Source organism: Acartia tonsa, chromosome 9 (genome assembly GCF_053477335.1).
Source record: "Acartia tonsa isolate MP-2025a chromosome 9, ASM5347733v1, whole genome shotgun sequence".
Lineage (NCBI taxonomy): Eukaryota > Metazoa > Arthropoda > Copepoda > Calanoida > Acartiidae > Acartia > Acartia tonsa.
This window is the reverse complement of record NC_137268.1, coordinates 45,204,670-45,225,328: the sequence shown is the minus strand read 5'-3', so window position 1 is coordinate 45,225,328 and position 20,659 is coordinate 45,204,670. Positions and strand designations below refer to the sequence as shown.

Below are 20,659 nucleotides of genomic sequence, written 5' to 3'. Positions count from 1 at the left end.
CCATGGGAGGGCTATGAGAAGCTAAATTGCAAATAAGAACCATATCAATCCAGCGGTTAGCAAGATTCTTTAGTACATACAGACACACTTACAGACATCATGTCATTTTTATATTAGGATTGCTTATAAATTATGCTAGAATAAAATATTAAAAATACACTTAAATAATATAATAAAAAACGCCATACTATAACCCTTTTCTTGTATTTTAGATAACTCTACCTCTCTGATATAAACCATTCTTTTTGGCAAGCATGTAGAGTTTTGATCTATTTAGCGTGATATAATTTCTAATTTCAATGCTATTTATAGGGTTAGATGCATAGCTATAGCAGAGATAACGGAGCTATAAATATAAAATATAAATTAAATATAAGTTATAAAATATGATCTAAATATTCTATAATTTGACTGTCTGTAAGTCATATCTGCAAGGTCTGTGACGTCGGACCGAGCAGCGTTGACAATAACATATTTATGATTACAATATAAGATTTAGGGGAGGGTCCTACTCCATACTTTAAAAGTTAGTCCCACACATCCCCTGTATAAAACGTGAAACTGAAAATTGTGTCACCCCTCTTAAATTGCGTTTGCCCAATAGACAGTATGACCGCGAGATCCTGCATTTTCTCTGCAAGTATCGGAAAACCTTCTCCTATTATTTCTTCTACAGCGGATTTATTATTACTTGGATCTTACACCAGATTATCATGTGAAACTTGTAGCTGGCTAAAATAACGAATTCAGATTTTTGAAATAACTAAACACATTCATATAAGCCAATATAAATAGACAAACATTATTATTGAGTAGCTTGAATTTCACAAGTAGCCAACATACAATTATATTCTCTTGTGTTCAGAGCTTATAATTATAATAATCAGTTCATTTATGGGCAAAAACTTGTTCATGTTCTTTTATTTTTAACTTGTATTGGTCACGGTCCAAAACAGGAATGGATATTACTTTTGAAGAAATTCTATATTGCCCCAAAATTTTACACCAGTTGAAAATTATCATATCATTATCATGTATCAGTTTTACTTCATATTAAACAATATTAATCTACTATTACATAAGAATGATTTAACTTTCGATTTAAAAACCTCTTTTCCATAGACGTCCAAGGGAGGGTGTAAAAAGTTGTTATCCCCCCTCAAACTTTAAAATCCCTCGTTTCACCCACCTAAATTTTTTTTAAATACAGTAGATTACATCTCCCCCCTCAAGCCTCATTTTCCCCTCAAAACAAATAGCTTGAACGTCTTAGTTCTTGGCAAATTATAGTAGATTTAGGATATTGTATTAACACAACTATAAAGAAGCTTCGCTACTGTTTTGAAGAACTGTGAGCAAGTGATTTGGCCAGCAGAAGTGCTAAAAAGCAACTCTATAATTATCACAGTACGTCGTTTAGATTCTGTACTGATTTCCAAAAAAAACTATCGTAAAAAATCTGAGCCCCAATCATGCCTGCTTGCTGAGCCCCCTAAATTATTAAGAACTAGTTGATTTTAATTGATCCTAGACTCTAAAATTAAGCCTAGAAATTAGCTTAAAAACGACCTCAAGATAGTTATAAAGCGTATCTGAAGAGTACAATTATTTCGGACTAGCAATTTCCGAGAGCTTCAGACAAAAAAAAACTTACTGTTTCATATTATAGGATAAACCAGGTCCAATACTTAATATATCAATTATTTCAGGATGCGTGGATTAACCCTTTGATTACATAACCTTCGTCTTAAAGTCTTATAGTAGCTAATAATGAATTACGGCAGCCAACATGTTTGTGTAAAAACACCAAATGCACATTTTAATCACATCGCCTGTTTCTAGCCAATGTATTCCCTCCTAAATATTTAAATCGCCACACTTGGTAAATAAAACAATGTTCTAGAAAAAGCCTTTGAGCTATTTTGCAAAAGAAGAAATGTATCACTTGAATAAATGAAAACTAACGCTATCTCTTCTTACTTTTTAATTCTATTTAGTTCTTGTGTGTTATATATTTTTTATGCCTTTGTTGAAGGGAATTTAAATGATTTTATGGTTTAAATTTGGGTTATTAAAAGATTACCCACTAAAATCCAATATATTTAAAGTTATAAAGTTAAATTTTTATGTTCTCATTCAGTGAAGAAAAAAAGTAAGTGCAATTTTTTGTTATTATGCGTTAAAATGTTAAGAAGCCAATTAAAAGATCCCATGCTTCAAATTAAACACCTAATTCAATGACCCAATAGAAAAAACGACATACCTTAACTAATCGTTATAAAGAAAAGACAGAGAAATAAGAATGAGTGAGAAAGAAAGAAAAAAGGGAGTGAAAAATTTCCACGGATAAAGAGATATTTATTTGATGCTAAGTGATATTTTTGCTTTATGTCCATATTTTTGGGTTATTAAACCTATTATAATAATAAATCTATAAATCTAGATGTGTAATTAAAGTATAATAGAGGGGTCATTAGCTATATGTAACTCTCCCCTCAAGGCTGTGACCCTGTCTCAATTTTGTATTGGGTCTTTGAAATCAGCTAACAGCGTCAGAAATATAAACACAGCAGATCTTTACAAAAGAACAAAAAAACAATTTGCTAGCAGACGAAATCACTTAAGGCAGGTATTTGTCTTGATTACACATCTATATGCATACATTAATTGCATATTAGCTTTTCCAAGAATTGACCTGCCATTGCCTAATCCTTACATCCTTGGGTAAATAAATTCTGCTCGGGGCTTTGGCTGTAACTGGCTGTAATGACATACGGCAAGATCAACATATAATTGCCAGAGTTGTCACACAAAATAGACAAATTTAAATATAATAAACTTAGCCAATGCATATTGTGAAAACTAAGATATTTAACTTTTAAAATTAACTTAAACTGAAAATAATATAATGTATATCTACTTATGTATTGGTATAATCTAGATACATGCTACATCAGCAAATAGAAAATCAGTGGATGAACAATCCAGCCAAATTATTGGTTAAAATACAGATTTTGTTAGAAAAGGGCAGCTATTTTCTTGTTTCATTTGAATAATGAGTGGAGATACGGAAAGTGTCACGTTTGACGTCATAAAAAGGTATAATATATAAGGAAGGATTATAGGACAAGTGGGAAAAGAAACCCCTAAAAAAGAGATGGATTTAGACTTATTTTTATGACGTCACACATTACACTTTTCGTATCTCCTAATTAGTAAGTTATAATTATTATAAATAGCTAAACTTCTTTCAGACAACCAACCCATTCATGGTAAATCTATTGTTTGTAAGCCTTACTATTTTTTTACTACAATTTGTGGTATAATATGCAGTAGTAAAAGCAAGTTTGTGATCTTAATTTAATCTAAACCTATCACTTACTTTAATTGCATTTTAATATTTTGCTAACTCTAACTTTGTTGTTTTGTAATGCAATTAAAAAATTATGAGTAAGCCAAAAACTCTCCTCCTACTTTACTCACCTTAATCAAATTATAAAATATGGATAAATTATCACAAATTGAACTATTTTTTTGTTTCTATAAGCAAATAATCGCTACGTGTGATGAACGAACATGATATAGTTAAAAATTTTATTTATGGAACATTAAATGATTATACATCTTGATTTTAATCCATCTATCAATCTGTATTTCATCTAACTTTAATCTATTAATCCAACAATCATCTACCAATCAGTTATTCTATTTATCAATCTATCCGTCTATAATTTTAAAAAAATCTATAAATAAATCTCTCCATCAACCTATCTCTCTATACAATACATTAATCAATCAATTCATCATTGCATCTAAAACTATTTCATAGAATCTCGATTAGATTAATCTAGTAGTAAATCTTATTTTCTGACAATTGTATTTTAAAACTTCTTCCATGCAAATATTAGATCCATTATAGTCTTAAGTTGCCAAGGTTTGACTTGTCATACTAATGACCAGACTTTCTAGAAATACAGTATTCAATAAATCCTCGAGGATTTTTTCATTCATTTCTTAATTTACTTTCCAGTTTGACTCCGAATCCGATTCATTTCCGTTGAATTGAAACTGATTTAGAGCCATAATGAAAAATTATTTATCACCAGGGAATTTTCACACATGAAATCACTTTTGTTGGCCCGGGCCTCCTTTAGGATTATCAGCTCTAAAAGTATAAAGTCTGTATTTATTTTCTCATTTATCGAATCATACCATTGACTGCTTTCTGCAGATATTAAAATAAAAAAAACATAAAGTTAAAACCAGTTCTCCTAGATACGAGGGGCCGAATGACTGTTTGAACAAAACTGGTATTAATTTCGTAGAAAATTGTCTGTAATAAGATGCTATACATGATTTTTCAGTAAGGCCGAGAATCGGTTCTAATCCAGCTGATTAATCAGTATCAATGTCATGCCTGAAGTGAAATAAAGATTCTTTATAATCACTATGATGACAAATTTTGAGAGGGTTTGGCCCCCAAAGTATATATTAACTAATCGGTAATCATACCTATTCCCTATTCACAAAAAAAAAATATATTTTAGACCTATAATAACGGCTACGGGTCATTTTCATGATTTGTAACTGTTTTAGATTTTTAGAAGCACAGCTACATTAGATCCAAGGCATATATGAACGTACATCACTAAAGCTGAGTAAGATATTTCGCTAAGCTTTTACCAAATTATGTATGTATAACTTTTAAATAACCAACTTTTGGATCATTATCAATAAAGTAATGCAATTCTTAATTGTAATTCTTTAAAATTTAAAATCCATCTATAAATGTGAGTGTGTTTGTGTGTACCGAGGGATCTCGCTATCTGTCGTACCGATACGGTTCTCCTTTACGGTGTAGCTTCTCATAGGTCCTGGGAAAGTTTATAGCTATTTTTAGCGGAGGGTATCACCCCCTCCCCCGCTAGTATAGTCGACATAAAAATTTGCTTATCGACGAACGTCAACTATTTCAACTGCGAACATTTACTTTTTTATGGCTCTGAATGCAGATTGTTGAAAAAAACTGGCGGCTGTGGCTTCTTTTGCAGGCTGTTCAAAACTGTTTAAAGTAGTAGCATGCGGCTGTCTATCCCTAATCATTTATTTATAGACTAGACATATTCTATTTGCTGTTTTAAAATTTTAATGTCTGAACTTAGTTTGAATATTAATTGGTTACATTAACGGTAAACTTGAAATGTTTCATTTAGTACTAGAGAGCTCTATTTTCGATGGGGTATGAAAAGGTAGCAAAATAGCCTAATACCATACCCAGAATTATATTTTAAAATAAAATAGCCTAAAACAATCTCAGGGCCTGTAAGTAGCTTACTTTAAAGGAAAACCATATCGGTTCAGCGGTTACCGAGATCCTTCGCTGCAGACAAAAAATACCTAATACTCTATATAATAGGATTAAGGTTTTTTTTGTGAATTGTGTCCCTTAAAATCTCTGAAACCTCTCTACTTAAAATCTAAAGCTTGTTTTGGAATCTAAGCAAGTTTTAATCTATTTTTCTAAAGGCTTTTCCTCAGAAAAATTTAGCCATACTAATTGAATTTTTCTACCTAACTCCCTCCCCCCATCCAAAAAATAATACAAGTGTGAACTTGGTGGGGGGGGGGGGGGGGATTTTTCCATAAACCACACCGTCTGAGAGTGTGGCTACACTGCCGAGCCCTGTCCTCAACAAATTCTCATAGAAGATAAAAGATATAAAGCAATATGAATCGGACTTCAGCACATAAAAACATAAAAGAAAAGAATAGTTATTTCCCGCATCGTATTATAAACGGCTTTCCGCGGATATAGAATGTACAATTATAAGATTAAAACCAGTTTTTTTAGCCCCGAGGTGCCGAAGGCACGGGCCAAAAAACTGGTTTTAATCATATGATTGTACATTTTTATATTCGTAAAAAGCTGGATATAATACGATGCTAGACATAGTTTTTTCGTATGGATGAGAACCGGTTTTTATCCACCGGATTCGAATGAATACGATGAAAAGATATTGTAACTGTTAAATAAACAAGAACAATAACAAATGAATAATACGAAGCTGATGATAAATGGAGATATTGGCCTTTAATCTATATCTAGGGAGTTTCTTTGATAGTATATAATATCATGCCATATTGCATCAAAGAAGTTACACGGATAATAAAAAAAAACAATTGATAGCCTTTAGTTTTCTTAAATCATGTAATCACATATTATACACTAGTAGATTGCCCTATAGCCTTTAGGGAATGGCTTAGGAGGTTAGGAAAATAGCCTAAAACCATCCCAAGACTTAAAGCTTTTATTTAAGGTATAACCCATTCAGAACAGTAATTGCTTAAGTTTTTAGCATGAGTCAAAAATACCTTATTATTACTTTATATGGCTCACATGAAGGAGACTAGCGCCGAAATCGTAGAATGAAGAAAGCTAGCCCCCGGAAATCTAATATGAATAAATAAAATAATGAACATATTAAATATTCGTTTATTGTTTAAATAAGATAAAATCGTATATCAATCAATAATTATATTATAATTACAATGGAAATTGAATAGATATATGATAACATAAATTGTGAAAGACATTTAATGCTTTGGCTTTGGTCCTTCTTAATTGTATTATGTATTACGCCTCTTTCTAAAAATCTATAAATTGCTCCTCCCTCTTTTTCACACATTCAATTGCATAAAGTTCATTTAAACCTTTTACACCTAAAATCCCTCCCACTATTAGAAATCTTGTAAATCTTAAGAATCAAGAACCCTAGCCCCAAATGGTGTAGAATGAAGAAAACTAGCACCGATGCTAGTCTCCTTCATGTGAGCCCTTTATATTATAAATTTCAATGGACAAACAAACTTACTCATTTACTTAAAGAGTAGTTACTCTTCAAAAAAAATTAATACTATTAAAATGACCAAGTGTTAGAAGGGGTATAAAAAAGGATATCATAATAAATTTAACAATTTTAAATTTCGTTTTACTACATGCATAACTAATTAAATTTGAATACCATGTGTCCACACAAAATTGCAAAGAAAAAGTACTCTCACCGTGTCATCAGAGTAAAACAAAAGAGGGTGAAGGGATTAAATAACTGTATGTCCTCCATCCGAGGACCCTGTCCCGACTTTCGATTGGGTCTTTGACAATCAACCTATATCATAAGGAATATTAACACAGCCAAGTCGCAGAAAACAATTTGCTAGCAGACAAAAAAGGTTCCCAACAGGAGGATCCAGGAAGTTGTCTGGCTATACATCTTTAATTAAATATTTATTACCGTGACAGACTAGAGATTTTTAAAAGAATATCCTGATAAAAACCGTGCAATCAAACATTCTGACAATCTGAATAGCTTTATTAACCAAACACAACAAAATAAGTTGCAAAAAAGATAAGGTTAAGTTCTCTTCTGTTTTGTAATCACACTTTAATTTGAATGGGATATATATACATGAATTTATTTACAGCATGGCTTCTCTATATCTCGGACATTACCTATCAAAATGGATGTAGAATATACGTCATTTATTGCTCAGCTCTTTCATTGGATTGGAATGAAGGAGTTTGGGCAAAGGAGGTGGAAGGGGAAAATCGTTATTTTAGCACACTGCGTGTGCCACTTTAATAGTGAACTTGAAAATCTGGTGTAAGATCCTAGTAGTTATATATCAATTCCTATAAATTACCTAACACAGGCGAGTCCATGATATTGTTTTATGTTAATTAACATCTAACAGACAACCAACTGTTTGATTTGAAGACCTATGTAGATGTCCTAACTGTGCATGGTAATGAGTTGCTTAAAGTATAATTGGCAATGAGACTGCTGCTTTGCTACTATTTAACAGATTTTATCTGTCGTAAAATCATCTTTGATATGGACATTTTCATTCTTGTAATTTTATGAATATATAATGTATATTATATTTTAGTGGATTTATCAAATTACACTTCGGGTTTCTTAATTTCTTAGGGATGGTGTTTACATTTTCTAACCGTAATATACGGTTTAGATTAGTATAATTAATTTAATGGTTTTATTACTGTATCTACCAAACAAAAATTTGGTAAACTACTATTTAAGAAATCTTACATAATTTAGTATGATGATCATTTCGCAACACGTCAAATAGAAAACCAATCTCTTGATTGCATGACCTTTGTCTAAAGTTTTATAACCATACCTTCACAAAAAGTAATTTTGCTTGTTAATGAGTCAAAAACAGTTATTCATGTCTATGACAAAAAAGGTCTCATTTCGATTGATAAAGTCTTTTTCTTCATAAATATCAGATGAACACTGTAAATAAGAATAAATATTCGTTTTATTGCTTTTCACCCTTTTTAAAACTAGGTTGGTCAACTTAATTTAAAATTTGATAAACGATAAACAGCTAAATTGTTCTCAAAACTTTTTAAATCTTTTTTTTATATCTAGTCCATTACAAATCTGATTTATTTTGTATCCGCAGGAAACTGTCTATAAAATAATTTACCTAGTCAATTAGATCTATGCTTCATTTTGATAGTATTTGGATTTTTATATTTATTAAAATTAAAGAAGGTACTGACGTTTTACTTCTTGGCGGTTGATAGTCGAACAGTTAGTATGACATACCCAACCTTAAAGTTAGCTTCGCTTCTAAGAATTGAATATATTATGCCCATTTTACAAATGGTCATACACCTTAAAGGGAAAGAAAGAGAGAGAGAGAGAGAGTTTAAAAGAGAAAATAAAAGTTAAAGAAAAATAATATTACTGTGTAACTAATTTTATTGCGCTTTTTCTTCGTTCAGATGGATCGATCTTGCGGCGCCGTTCTTGTAGCGTAGCTTCTCATTATAACTGTTTGTTGGATAATACTGTAGTCTATATATCCATACTAGGTACTTCACTCTTAGCCGACTCAAGATATTTATACAGCTTACCTCAAAAGTCATGTAATTCGAACCAGTAATTTTTAATAAATAAAGCATCGAACAAAAAAAAACTTAAGTATGAAAATCCTATTGAACTATCTTCTATTTTTCTCATATAGGATAAACTCGGGAAAACAAATAATTTTCTCGATTCGACAATCAGAGATTGAAATTTATTTGATTTAATATTAAATTACATGTTAATATATCAAATGGTTCAAAAGAAAATTTAGTTTCAGAATTCTAAAATGTTTTATTGATGTTTTATTTCCTTACAAACTAATGCTTCAAAAGCTACATTATTTTGTCCTTACTTACTATCAAAAAGCAAAAAGAACTTTATTAAAATAACCAAAAAATACTTTTAAGCTCCCCAGAATGTTTTTGAGGTAGTTTAATGTTGTGACTTTTTAAAAGCATTTGTTGGCCTGATTTGGAAAATTTTTATTTTTAATGAAGTGTTTTTTGCATGTTTTTCCTTACAAACTAAAATATATCCAAATTAATTAAGATATATTACCTTATAACTAACCTTACTCACTAAATTGTTAACCCATACAAATATAGTTTTAGTTTTATTTTGATTTTTATATATAATCAAAAAAAACTAGAATTCTATTTCTTATAAGGTAACAGCCCTTACAAACTAATTTTACATATTGATATTTGATCTTTACAAGTCTCTCAACAATAAAAGTAAATATTCATATTAAGTAAAGTGTTTTACATTATTAAGCATAGGTATTCACTTTCAAAATTACAAGACAAATAAAAATTTTATCTAATTCTCAATAAATTGATAATAAAGTTTGTTGGTATCACATTGCAGAGTATCATTAACAGAGAAAATATGCTAAATATGAATGTTTACAACAATAACAAAAATTGCATTGTAATGAATATAGATTTTCTGTACTTCTTACATTAAACTAAAAATAGCAGAAATAATAACAAAATAAGCTAAAATACAAAAAATATTTTAGTTTCTATTATTTATTTACCTTTTATTAACTATTACTTATGTGATTGATTAAAGATAAAAAAAATAATTTTTTATTTATTGTGTATTCCAGAGAGTCAGTTCTATCATCTTTTCAGTTAGCTTGCTGAAACAAAAAGTAATTATTAGAAAATTTTGTTGTTGGGTTGATAAACAACATTTTTTTAAATAAAAGTTATTTTCAAACTGTGTAAAAAATTTCCTTTGGTAATTTGATCTAAACACCATTACTATAGAAGTTTCATTATTTAAAATGGATGTTATTGTTTAACAAATAATATAGCTAAAATAGATAGTCTTCTTCTTTTAAGCTACAAAAGTGAGTTTTTTGGTATAAACCAAAAGCTTGTGATTGCTAAAGTGAATCAATAAAAACTAGTTACTTACCTACTAGAGTAGCCCTGAAACCAGATCGTCTCACTTTGTTATCACTCACAAATTTGATATACATCTTGTTCTTCTTAGATCTTAGTTTAAAGGTCTGAGGAAGCTTGGATCCACATATTGTCACCTTAATAATAATGTCAGCATAAAGTTTTGTATAGATTTTTTGTTGTTGTTGAAAAAGCAACAAATTAGTTGAAGAGTTCAAAATGTTTTACCAATAAAAAAAAGTATACTAGATGCACAGCAAATCCAGTAGAATAGAATATACCTGGAGCTAATAAATCAATGGACAAACTCACTATTAGTAGTAGAAGTAGTTGTATAATAAATTGACCCTTTTAAGAAGGAAACAAATTACAGGGTTAACAGCTTGTAAGGACTAGTTTACCTTTGTATATTTGGAGACTGCACCAACAAAGAGGTAATCTTTAGAAAGACAATCCCTTGACCATTGTATGTTAAAGCTGTCAAACACCATTCCAATTCTGGCATTATTTTTTGTCTAAATCAGGCACATTTAATCTTTGTTTGAGTGTAATATTCATAAATAAGCTTAATAAAGAAAGATATTAATAATTAATCTAATAAGATGACTTACTGAAATTATCCATGAGCACTCCAGGTTGTTCCAATAATGATCAGGATAACTAAAATTGAATTTTATTATTTATCTATCCATCACATATATAACCTAATTTTTAAAATTCATAATTGAATTCATTATCTCATTAACACTCCATTTAAACAAGAAAAAATATCAATATAGTTCTATTTGAATCCTATTATTTATTTTCAACATCAGTACTCACTTAGGAGACTCTAGGACTTGCAGTGCAGATCTGCCATCAGGATTCATGAAAATATTACAGTTGCAATCAGCACAAGCATCAGGTTCACTTGTTGTCTCAGATTCTACAGATTCTGTTGTTTCTTCTTGGGATTCAGCTAAACATATAAAAGTGAGATATTTGAATTCTAAAAGTTATCAATATCTGTTATTTTTAGATTTTTAATCTTAATATCTTACCTTACCTTGTAAGGACAGGATTCTCCTTCGATTTTTAAGTGATCATCTAGAGAATCCCCTCTTTTTTAACTATTTCTGTTGTGCACATGACATAGCAGTAGTAGGAATGATTTTTAATGTCTTTATTTATGTCTAAACATATTCAATCCACACTTACTTGTTTCACCGAAGGTCTCGAGAGCAGTGGACTGTTCTACAGGAGCAACAGTTGTGTCTTGTGATTCTGGTGTAGTAGGTGCTAAAAAATAAATTAAATAAAAGTATGAATAAAAAAATTTAAAAACTTAAGTAATAACACTCAAAAAATCACTCAACCTGCTGTGTAAACTATTGGTACTTTTGTTGATGGAGCCTCTGTGATAGATGCAGATTCTGTTTCACTTTCAGTAGTAATAACACTTTCAGGTTGTGCCAATTCCAGATTAGGAGGTTCATTTTCAGCACCTCCATTAATTAAAGTAGGGATTTCAGTCTCTGTTTCACTTGGTTCAGTTGGTTCGGGCTCACTTGGACTTACAACAGGTCCATCAACATTAGATTCACCATCAGTTGGTTCAGGTTCACTAGGAGTTAAAACAGGTCCATCCACATTAGATTCACCATCAGTGGGTTCAGGTTCACTAGGAGTTAAAACAGGTCCATCAACATTAGACTCACCATCAGTGGGTTCAGGTTCACTAGGAAATAAAACAGGTCCGTCAACATTAGATTCACCATCAGAGGGTTCAGGTTCAATAGGAGTTAAAACAGGTCCATCAACATTAGGTTCACTATCAGTGGGTTCAGGTTCACTTGGACTTACAACAGGTCCATCAACATTAGATTCACCATCAGTTGGTTCAGGTTCACTAGGAGTTAAAACAGGTCCATCCACATTAGATTCACCATCAGTGGGTTCAGGTTCACTAGGAGTTAAAACAGGTCCGTCAACATTAGATTCACCATCAGTGGGTTCAGGTTCACTAGGAAATAAAACAGGTCCGTCAACATTAGATTCACCATCAGTGGGTTCAGGTTCAATAGGAGTTAAAACAGGTCCATCAACATTAGGTTCACCATCAGTGGGTTCAGGTTCACTTGGACTTACAACAGGTCCATCAACATTAGATTCACCATCAGTTGGTTCAGGTTCACTAGGAGTTAAAACAGGTCCATCCACATTAGATTCACCATCAGTGGGTTCAGGTTCACTAGGAGTTAAAACAGGTCCATCAACATTTGATTCACCATCAGTGGGTTCAGGTTCACTAGGAAATAAAACAGGTCCGTCAACATTAGATTCACCATCAGTGGGTTCAGGTTCACTAGGAGTTAAAACAGGTCCATCAACATTAGGTTCACCATCAGTGGGTTCAGGTTCACTAGGAGTTAAAACAGGTCCATCAACATTATTTTCACCATCAGTGAATTCAGGCTCACTGGGAGTTAAAACAGGTTCAATAACATTAGATTCACCATCAGTGGGTTCAGGTTCACTAGAAGTTAAAACAGGTCCATCAACATTTGATTCACCATCAGTGGGTTCAGGTTCACTTGGAGTTAAAACAGGTCCGTCAACATTAGATTCACCATCAGTGGATTCAGGTTCACTAGGAGTTAAAACAGGTCCATCAACATTAGGTTCACCATCAGTGGATTCAGGTTCACTAGGAGTTAAAACAGGTCCATCAGTTACTCCAATAGTTGACTCCTCAGATGATGTAGCTGGCTCTGATTCTGGTTGACTTATATATAATGTAGGACCATCTATAGGTTCTTCATTAGTAGTCTCAGGGTTTTCAATTGTTGGTGCCTCAGTTTCACTTGATTCACCATCACCTATTGAACATAACATCAATTTACTAAGCATAATCATAGTTTTATAGTCTAATGTATAAATGTTTTCTAGTTTTTTCCATCATTTAAGAAGTAATACCTATTATTAGTACGCCTCCATCATCAGGCACATTTGCATCTGTAACTGGTGTCATATCAACTGGCAATGTTTCAGATCCTCCAGTCTCTTCTCCATTGTCGGAACCTACATGGAGGAAACATATATTTTATTCATTATAATGTTTCATTGATGGAACCAAGGAACCAGTCATTATCAATACTACAAAATCAAGAATAGCATTGTATTACAGACAATTTTCAATAAATAATAATATAAAAATAAGAATATAAATACCAATTTGGTTTTCATCTTATTTTTTTTTATTTTGATACCCGCGGAAAGCTGTCTATTATACTATGCAATAAATAAATATTATTATATCTGACTGCTTTTTATGTTGTCCTGATCACAAGTTAGATAATTATACCTGATCCAGATGAAGATCCATCAGTTGTTCCTGAACCATCCCCTAGACATAAAATTATGAGATCTGTTACATTCTAGAAAATCTAGAAAATCTTTAAATTATTTAAATTTTAGGATAGAAAAAGACGCTCAACATTATTTTTTTTACTTATTCGCTTTATATCTGAGAAAGTATACTCTGTAAAATAAAGTAATATAAATTAAAACTTTGTTATACCTGTTTGTGTTTCAGAAGAACCTGACTCCTGAGATGTAACTACTGGACCTAAAATTATTATTTTACATCAATTCAGCAGCAATGGATATCATTTTCGGTGATAATGAAACAATAAATCTACAGCATGACCCTCGAAAAAGTATTTTTAAGCATCTGCAGCCCTTATTTCTCAATGAATTATAAAAAAAATGCTTATGTCCTTGTTCTCCATAGTATTCCACATAAGTAGATATAAAAATATTTTTTTTACCTCCATTAACACCGGAGATTTTTAGAGCTAAAGTTTTGAAAAAGTGACTGAGAAAAAGATTTTTTTTTTGTTTCTCTTATTTTTTGGATGGTTATATTATGTTTTTCTGGCAACTGATGATACACAAAGAAAAACAAGTTAACTAATTATTTCTTTTTTATTCCACCAAAAAATATAAATTTTTAATGGCAAAAAATACTACTGAATGAATTGATTATTTGCAAATTTTAGGTTATTTATTAACCCTTATTTGAGAAAAGGATTAATTATGACAGTTGCTCCGCCTACTTTTCTGACATCTCAATAATTTAATAGGGGGTTAATTAAGCTTTTTAGACAAAAAAATCATTATGTTTTAATTTTATTTTCTTTATAACTTTTTTGTTATTAAAGTTAGGATTGTGAAACAAAAACAATTTTCCTGCTATATTCATAAAGATTTATTTGGTTTTTTAATCTTAAACAATTTTGCCTAATAAGTAAGTTTTTCAAAATATCATTAAACTAAAAAGACTCAAAAAATATGTGTAAAAAAATGCTTTTTACTCAAAAACTAAATTTTTTATTTTATTTTTGTATAAAGTTTCTGCTAGTAACAAAAATAAAAGGATTTCTACCTTAATTTTGCTAAAAAATTCATTTCATGTTAAAAGTTACTTTTTCCTCAGTCACTTTTTCAAAACTTTAGCTCTAAAAATCTCCGGTGTTAATGGAGGTAAAAAAAAATATTTTTATATCTACTTATGTGGAATACTATGGAGAACAAGGACATATGCACTTTTTTATAATTCATTGAGAAATAAGGGCTGCAGATGCTTAAAAATACTTTTTCGAGGGTCATGCTGTATAAATGTAGATGTATAACCAGACAACTACCTGAATCCCCTATTGGGATCTTTTTTGTCTGCTAACATATTTCTTTCTGTTCTTTTGTAGGCTGTGTTAATATTCCCAACACTATTGGTTGATTTCCAAAGACTTAGTTAAAAGTCGGCAAAGGGCCTTAGGGTAGGGACATACAGTTAGTTAACCCATCTCCCCTCTATTGTTTACTCTAACAATGAATTGCATTAAAATCATGTTTGCTATATGTTTTTGATATACAATAGCCCCCCCCCCCCCCCCCCCCAATAAATTGTCGGCTCTTCCCAAATGTATATCATCTCAACAAAACCCTGTGAACTGCACACACCCATATGCATGATATTTGAAAATATTTGTACACAAAAACTTACTAGCTGTAGTAGTTGCTGTTGGATTAATGAAAAAGTTACTTCCTGGAAGTGAACCTTAAAAAATATAAAAATTTATCAAAAGAAATAATATTAAATTCTTAACTATTAGATTTAATTTATTGGACATTATAGTAATATGATTTTAAAGTGTTTAACGAATGGTTAATGGTTATAGGCAACTAGCTCTTTCATTAATAAAGTTTTGTATGAATGTAATCTGAAGATATGGTGTTAGGTCATGCTCATAGACGTGCATAATGGGGTGTAGGGGTGTGTGTCCAGCCCCTAGCAAATTTAGGAGGTTGGATACACTCCCCTAGGTGTGAGCCCCCTATACCATCTTCACATCCTTTGACAAGAGTCTTCTCACCCCTGATACACCCTCCTAAAAAAGCCAAGGGGGCTGTAAAGGTAAAAAATCTCATCTTTTTTAAAATTTGAGTGGGGTGTTAGAAAAATTTGCACGCTCCACGCATCAATTTACCAATTTAGGGACGCTTGTATGACTTTTGAGTGGGATGGTGGACATGGTGTGCCTCTGGTCAAGCCCTTTAATTTATAAGAACATTGTTTTCTGAAAGGTGTCCCATGTCTAACCTGTAGAAGATACTTTTACACAGTGGTACACCTCTCCAGTTTTTGGCATCACATACATTTCATCTGAGTCTAACAGATCAAGTTTCTATAAAGGAAATATGTTACGTACTAATTTACAAAAATTAAAAAAAAAGTTATTTCTTAACAAACTAAATTGTAAAATCTGGATTAGAACGGGTTCTCAGTAGAACTGAAAAAGCATTTATCATATCCATAGACGTCCAAGGGGGGGGGGGTAATGGGGCGATTACCCCCCCCCCCCCCATTTAAAATTTACCCCTACCCTGGGGTGCCGTAGGCACCCCCAACCATTTAGGAGGGGGTATTTACCCCCCCCCAAACAATTTTGGGGGTTAAATATCCCCCCCCCCCAAAATAAAAAATCTCTAATAAAAAAATTTTTTGCGCACTTTTAATACTATATATTTAATAAAATTTAAATTAACCCCCCCCCAAAACTTTTACCCCGGGGGTAAATTTTGGGGGGGGGGTAAACTAAATTTACCCCTGCCAACAGATTTCAGGGGGAGTAATTACCCCCCCCAAGCAAATTTTACCCCCGGGGTAAAAATTTTGGGGGGGGTAAAAAAATTTGCGGCACGCTTCGCGCGCCATTTTACCCCCCCCCCCAAAAAAAAACGAATTACCCCCCCCCCAAAAGAAGCTTGGACGCCCCTGATCATATCGTATTATAGACACTTTTCAATGAATATAGTAATATAAGATTATTACTAGTTTTGTTAGCCCGGAACTCTGGCTTTTTTCCTTTTCATGAAATTTATAAGCAAAGGAGTAAATCTTTTTTAAACTCAAGAGAAGGTATTTAGGATATAAAAGGCGGTAGTTAAATAAAAATGGTATGTATTCTAGTCTTTTACCCACGAAACCTTTTGTTATACATGAGATATTTCGTGATTTTAACATCATATTTTTATTAGAAGAGAAGTTAATTCATTTTTAGGGACTGTAAGTAAGTTCGTGCATTAATGAAATGGTGTATTGAAAAATTATCTGCTATATCTAGTATATTATTTTTTGCAAATTGAATGATTTACAATACCTTCCTTTAACAACAAATAAATACAAAAAAAATAAAGCCACACACGCTTAGAATGAACACAGAAACAAGAAGATGCTTATATTCTTATTTTCTCTAATATTTATAAAAAAACACATTTATTTTCTAATTAGGCAATAAGACAACAAGACTTTTCAATTTATTCGTCTTGAAATTTGCAAGCTTTATGTTACTCCCCTACATCTGGACATATTGTCCTTGTTATGCATAAATTAGAATATTTTTTATCTAAAACCTTTAAAGAAAGGTGTTAATGATTATATATATTAGCTCATTCTTTCAGTTATTAATATAATCTGGTTTGATTGGACTATTTGAAAATAACTAGGTGCTCTCAAAAATTGAAAATATAACCTGTTGGATATTGTCTGTAGGGCATTCTTGTCCTGTCACCATCTACAATTTTAATCTTTAGTTATGATTAATTAATAATAATATGATCAACAAATGAAAATGAAGTAATTATAAATGATATTAACCTAAAATTACAGCAGTTGCAGAAAAGCCCTAAAATTATATAATGATCTACAACCAGATTAATATCTTGGAGGGTAAGTCCTTTGATAGCATGGCCTTTGTCTTAAAGGTCACAATGTGCATGATTTGTAGCATTGCCTATAGTCAACCTACACTATGCACGGGTTGGGAAAAGACTTGAACCCATAACCTTGAATTTACCTGTCCTACTGTAGCCAGGATAAGGCCTATAATGGCCAGATAGAAACTTCTGTCTGCCATCCCTGGACACTTTTGCAGGATTCAGAAATCCTAAAAAAATTTTGAAATAAAGAATAGTTATCTATCGCATCGTATTATTGACAGCTTTCCGCGATGAATTATGGCATAATTTTGCCTTGTTTTGTTAGCCTCGAGAGACACTAAACATTATTTTTCAGTATGGCTGAAACCAGCTTCTAATCCAGATGATACTAATCGGTTTGAAGCCATACTGGAAATTTTGTTAAACACAAAAAATACCACTTACAGCTATAACACACAAAAAAAAGTAATACATAAAAACACTGAAATAAATAAAACAAACTAGATTTTGTTTGTTTTTAAATTTTGTGTAAAACAAATTAGTTTAAAACTTTGGGTTCTATGTTATTTTTAATTAATAACAAAATATACTAATATTATTTAATTCAAAGAACGAAGCCTTTCCATACAGATATACAAACTTTGAACATGCTAAGCCTTGTTTTCATTTGTTCAGCTTTGTTGATTTCAAGTAAACAAGGATGACAACATCCATAAAAGCAAAGCTCTGAAACAGTAGGACAAACGAACATTACCACTGTAGAGTGTCAGAACTAATTTATCAGAATATAAATGTACAAGAGTTGAAACAAAAATGTAAGTAAATTTGATAAAAAAAAACTGGTTAAATACACATAATGTTTATGAAAATACTTAAATTTTTTGAACTTGATTATAGAGATACTTCGCTTATGATATTGTACTTTAATGTTCTTGGAATCAGCATACCAAAAATCAGACCAATCGGATAATTAGACATAAAAAAATGTTGTTTAAATAAATAAAACAAACTAGATTTTGTTTAAAACATGTTTAAACCGGACGTACGATCATATAATTGCTACGTTTTCTAAATCGTATCTAACTACTACAGGAATCACCATGCAAAGTTTGAAATCAATTCTAACATGCCTAGACTAACGAAATAAATTATCCGTTAAGGATGGACGGACGGACCGACCCTAATTATAGAAAAGCTACTTTTTTTTATAAAAATACTCTTCGGAAAAGATTTTTTGATTAAAATCCTTCGGACAAGGGTAAGTTTTATACCTTACTTGTGTTTTTATTTCATGTAAACCTGTCTTGATTGGATTGAGGGACGGTGTTTGTTTTTTTAGAAAAATACCAGCTGGTTGATTAAATAAAACATATTCAAAGGACTAAGTTCAAATGGGTTTTAAACATTGTATATTATAATAACGAATATAACATCAATATGGAAAACAAAAAAATATAAAAAGGAAAATCAATTAGATAGATTGAAATTTCATGAAAATGTTGCACATCTGTTTTTATTCGATAATCATTTAAAAAGACAATTATCTTCAATTCATTGCACAAAATATGTTTTAACACTTATACATAAAAAATGATCTGATATTATAAATTAAATTAATATTTGTTACTTTACATTATAATATTTTATTTTCTTATCTTAAAAAGCGCCCTATATTTTCTGGATGACAACATTAATAAAAGCGAAGCTTTGAAACAGTAGGACTCACGGACAATAATACTTGTAAAGTGTTAAAACTCAATAATCAGAATATAAATCTATAAAAGTCGAATCAAAATTGTAAGAAAATTTGTTGCAAAACTGCTTAAGTACAGGATTTTGTTTAAGGACATACTTACATCTTTAAATTAACGAATAAAAGCTAACCGTTCCGGAACGACGAACAGACCGACCATAATTATAGACATTATTGAGAAAAGCTTTGCTTTTAAAAATCATTGACTAGCATCTAGGGACTCTCTATTCGAAGTTGCAGAGAGGAACTAGAAAAATAGTATAAAACCATACTAAGACTTAAATCTGAAAATAAATAGCCTAAAACCATCACAGAACCTACGTGAAGATTAACAAATCGGTTCATTGGTTATTGAGATCTTAATCATCAGACAACATAAAACTTCATATAATAAGATTTCCGAAAAAAATATCACTTATAAATAATCAAATAATAGTGCAAATTAAATTATAAAATGCCCAGCTAACCTGACAGAAAGTAGAGAAGTGAGCACTGGTAAGGTGTGGACCATAATTTGTTATTAATTCTTACAGGTGTGTATCCACTATCCACATTAGTTTCTTTTAATGCCTAATTAAGCGAAAGTGCCAACCTTAATTTTGCACATTTTTTGCAAAACAGCATAACTTTTATTTTAGCAACTTTTAAGCATCGCATATTTTTTTATTGTTAATGCAAGCGACTACGTCCTATACCAACGATTTTTATATAGATCTTTTTTGATTCTACAACTTTTTTCTAGCAATTTAAGCAATGTTTAAAGACTCTAACGCGTTTTTTACTCCCTATCTCCTCTCCCCCAAACAAACGAAATAATTTGACAATCATATTCACCGGCAAATTAAAAATGCAAAGCTTCTTCGAAAAGTACAATAAAAAATGTAAATATTATACAAGCTTTATTCATTTTCAATTCTTTTTCTAAAAATGTGTAAAAAAATTTAATTTTTTACTGTTTTGCAAAAATGTATTTAATTAAAATGTCCAGTACTTAAGAGTGTCTCATTTGCAAAATAAATTTAGAATAGTTCTAATTTAATATGATCGACATTCTTCGTTTTATGCATAAAGAAGTAAGTAGAACTAAAGGGCTATAAGATAATTAAGGGAATGAAAAACCAGCCCCCCCCCCCCAAAAAAAAAAAAAATAAGCTTCCCTAAAACATATTAATCTAGTCGGCCAGGGCATTTTAGAAATCTTGAGCATCAAACGAAAATGCTACGTTAAAAAGCTTCAGTTTACTACTTAAGTTTGAATGCGTATCAAATGCTAGGCTAAAGTCAAAAGAACGTTAAATTTAATAATTTTTAATCAGTGTCAATAAATATAATTTCAG

At 31.2% G+C, this 20,659-nt stretch overlaps 1 protein-coding gene across 2 annotated transcripts; it reads right to left on the bottom strand.

The window, feature by feature from the left end:
* Positions 1 to 9,077: 9,077 nt before the first annotated feature.
* Positions 9,078 to 19,815, bottom strand: LOC145329047 (uncharacterized). Of its 2 annotated transcripts, XM_080173066.1 has the most exons (15): positions 19,790 to 19,815; positions 17,707 to 17,796; positions 17,383 to 17,424; positions 15,951 to 16,035; positions 15,354 to 15,407; positions 13,869 to 13,916; positions 13,653 to 13,694; positions 13,265 to 13,369; positions 11,665 to 13,167; positions 11,507 to 11,587; positions 11,132 to 11,267; positions 10,921 to 10,969; positions 10,711 to 10,824; positions 10,323 to 10,446; positions 9,078 to 10,041 (listed from the first exon to the last, which is right to left on the bottom strand). In XM_080173066.1, exons 2-15 carry the CDS (start codon positions 17,764 to 17,766, stop codon positions 10,034 to 10,036), a joined length of 2,451 nt encoding a protein of 816 aa, XP_080029192.1. In that variant the 5' UTR covers positions 17,767 to 17,796; positions 19,790 to 19,815; the 3' UTR covers positions 9,078 to 10,033. The 2 variants fall into 2 exon arrangements, with proteins under 2 accessions (XP_080029192.1, XP_080029193.1); XM_080173067.1 differs by lacking the exon at positions 19,790 to 19,815 and having other exon boundaries at positions 17,707 to 17,821.
* Positions 19,816 to 20,659: the final 844 nt, after the last annotated feature.

Coding starts and splice junctions, on each gene's coding strand:
- LOC145329047 (XM_080173066.1), bottom strand. CDS start 17,766: ATGGCAGACAGAAGTTTCTATCTGGCCATTATAGGCCTTATCCTGGCT. Junction 13,695..13,868: donor TTCTTCTGAAACACAAACAG/GTATAACAAAGT, acceptor TTTTATGTCTAG/GGGATGGTTCAGGAACAACT. Junction 13,168..13,264: donor TGGAGGCGTACTAATAATAG/GTATTACTTCTT, acceptor TATGTTCAATAG/GTGATGGTGAATCAAGTGAA.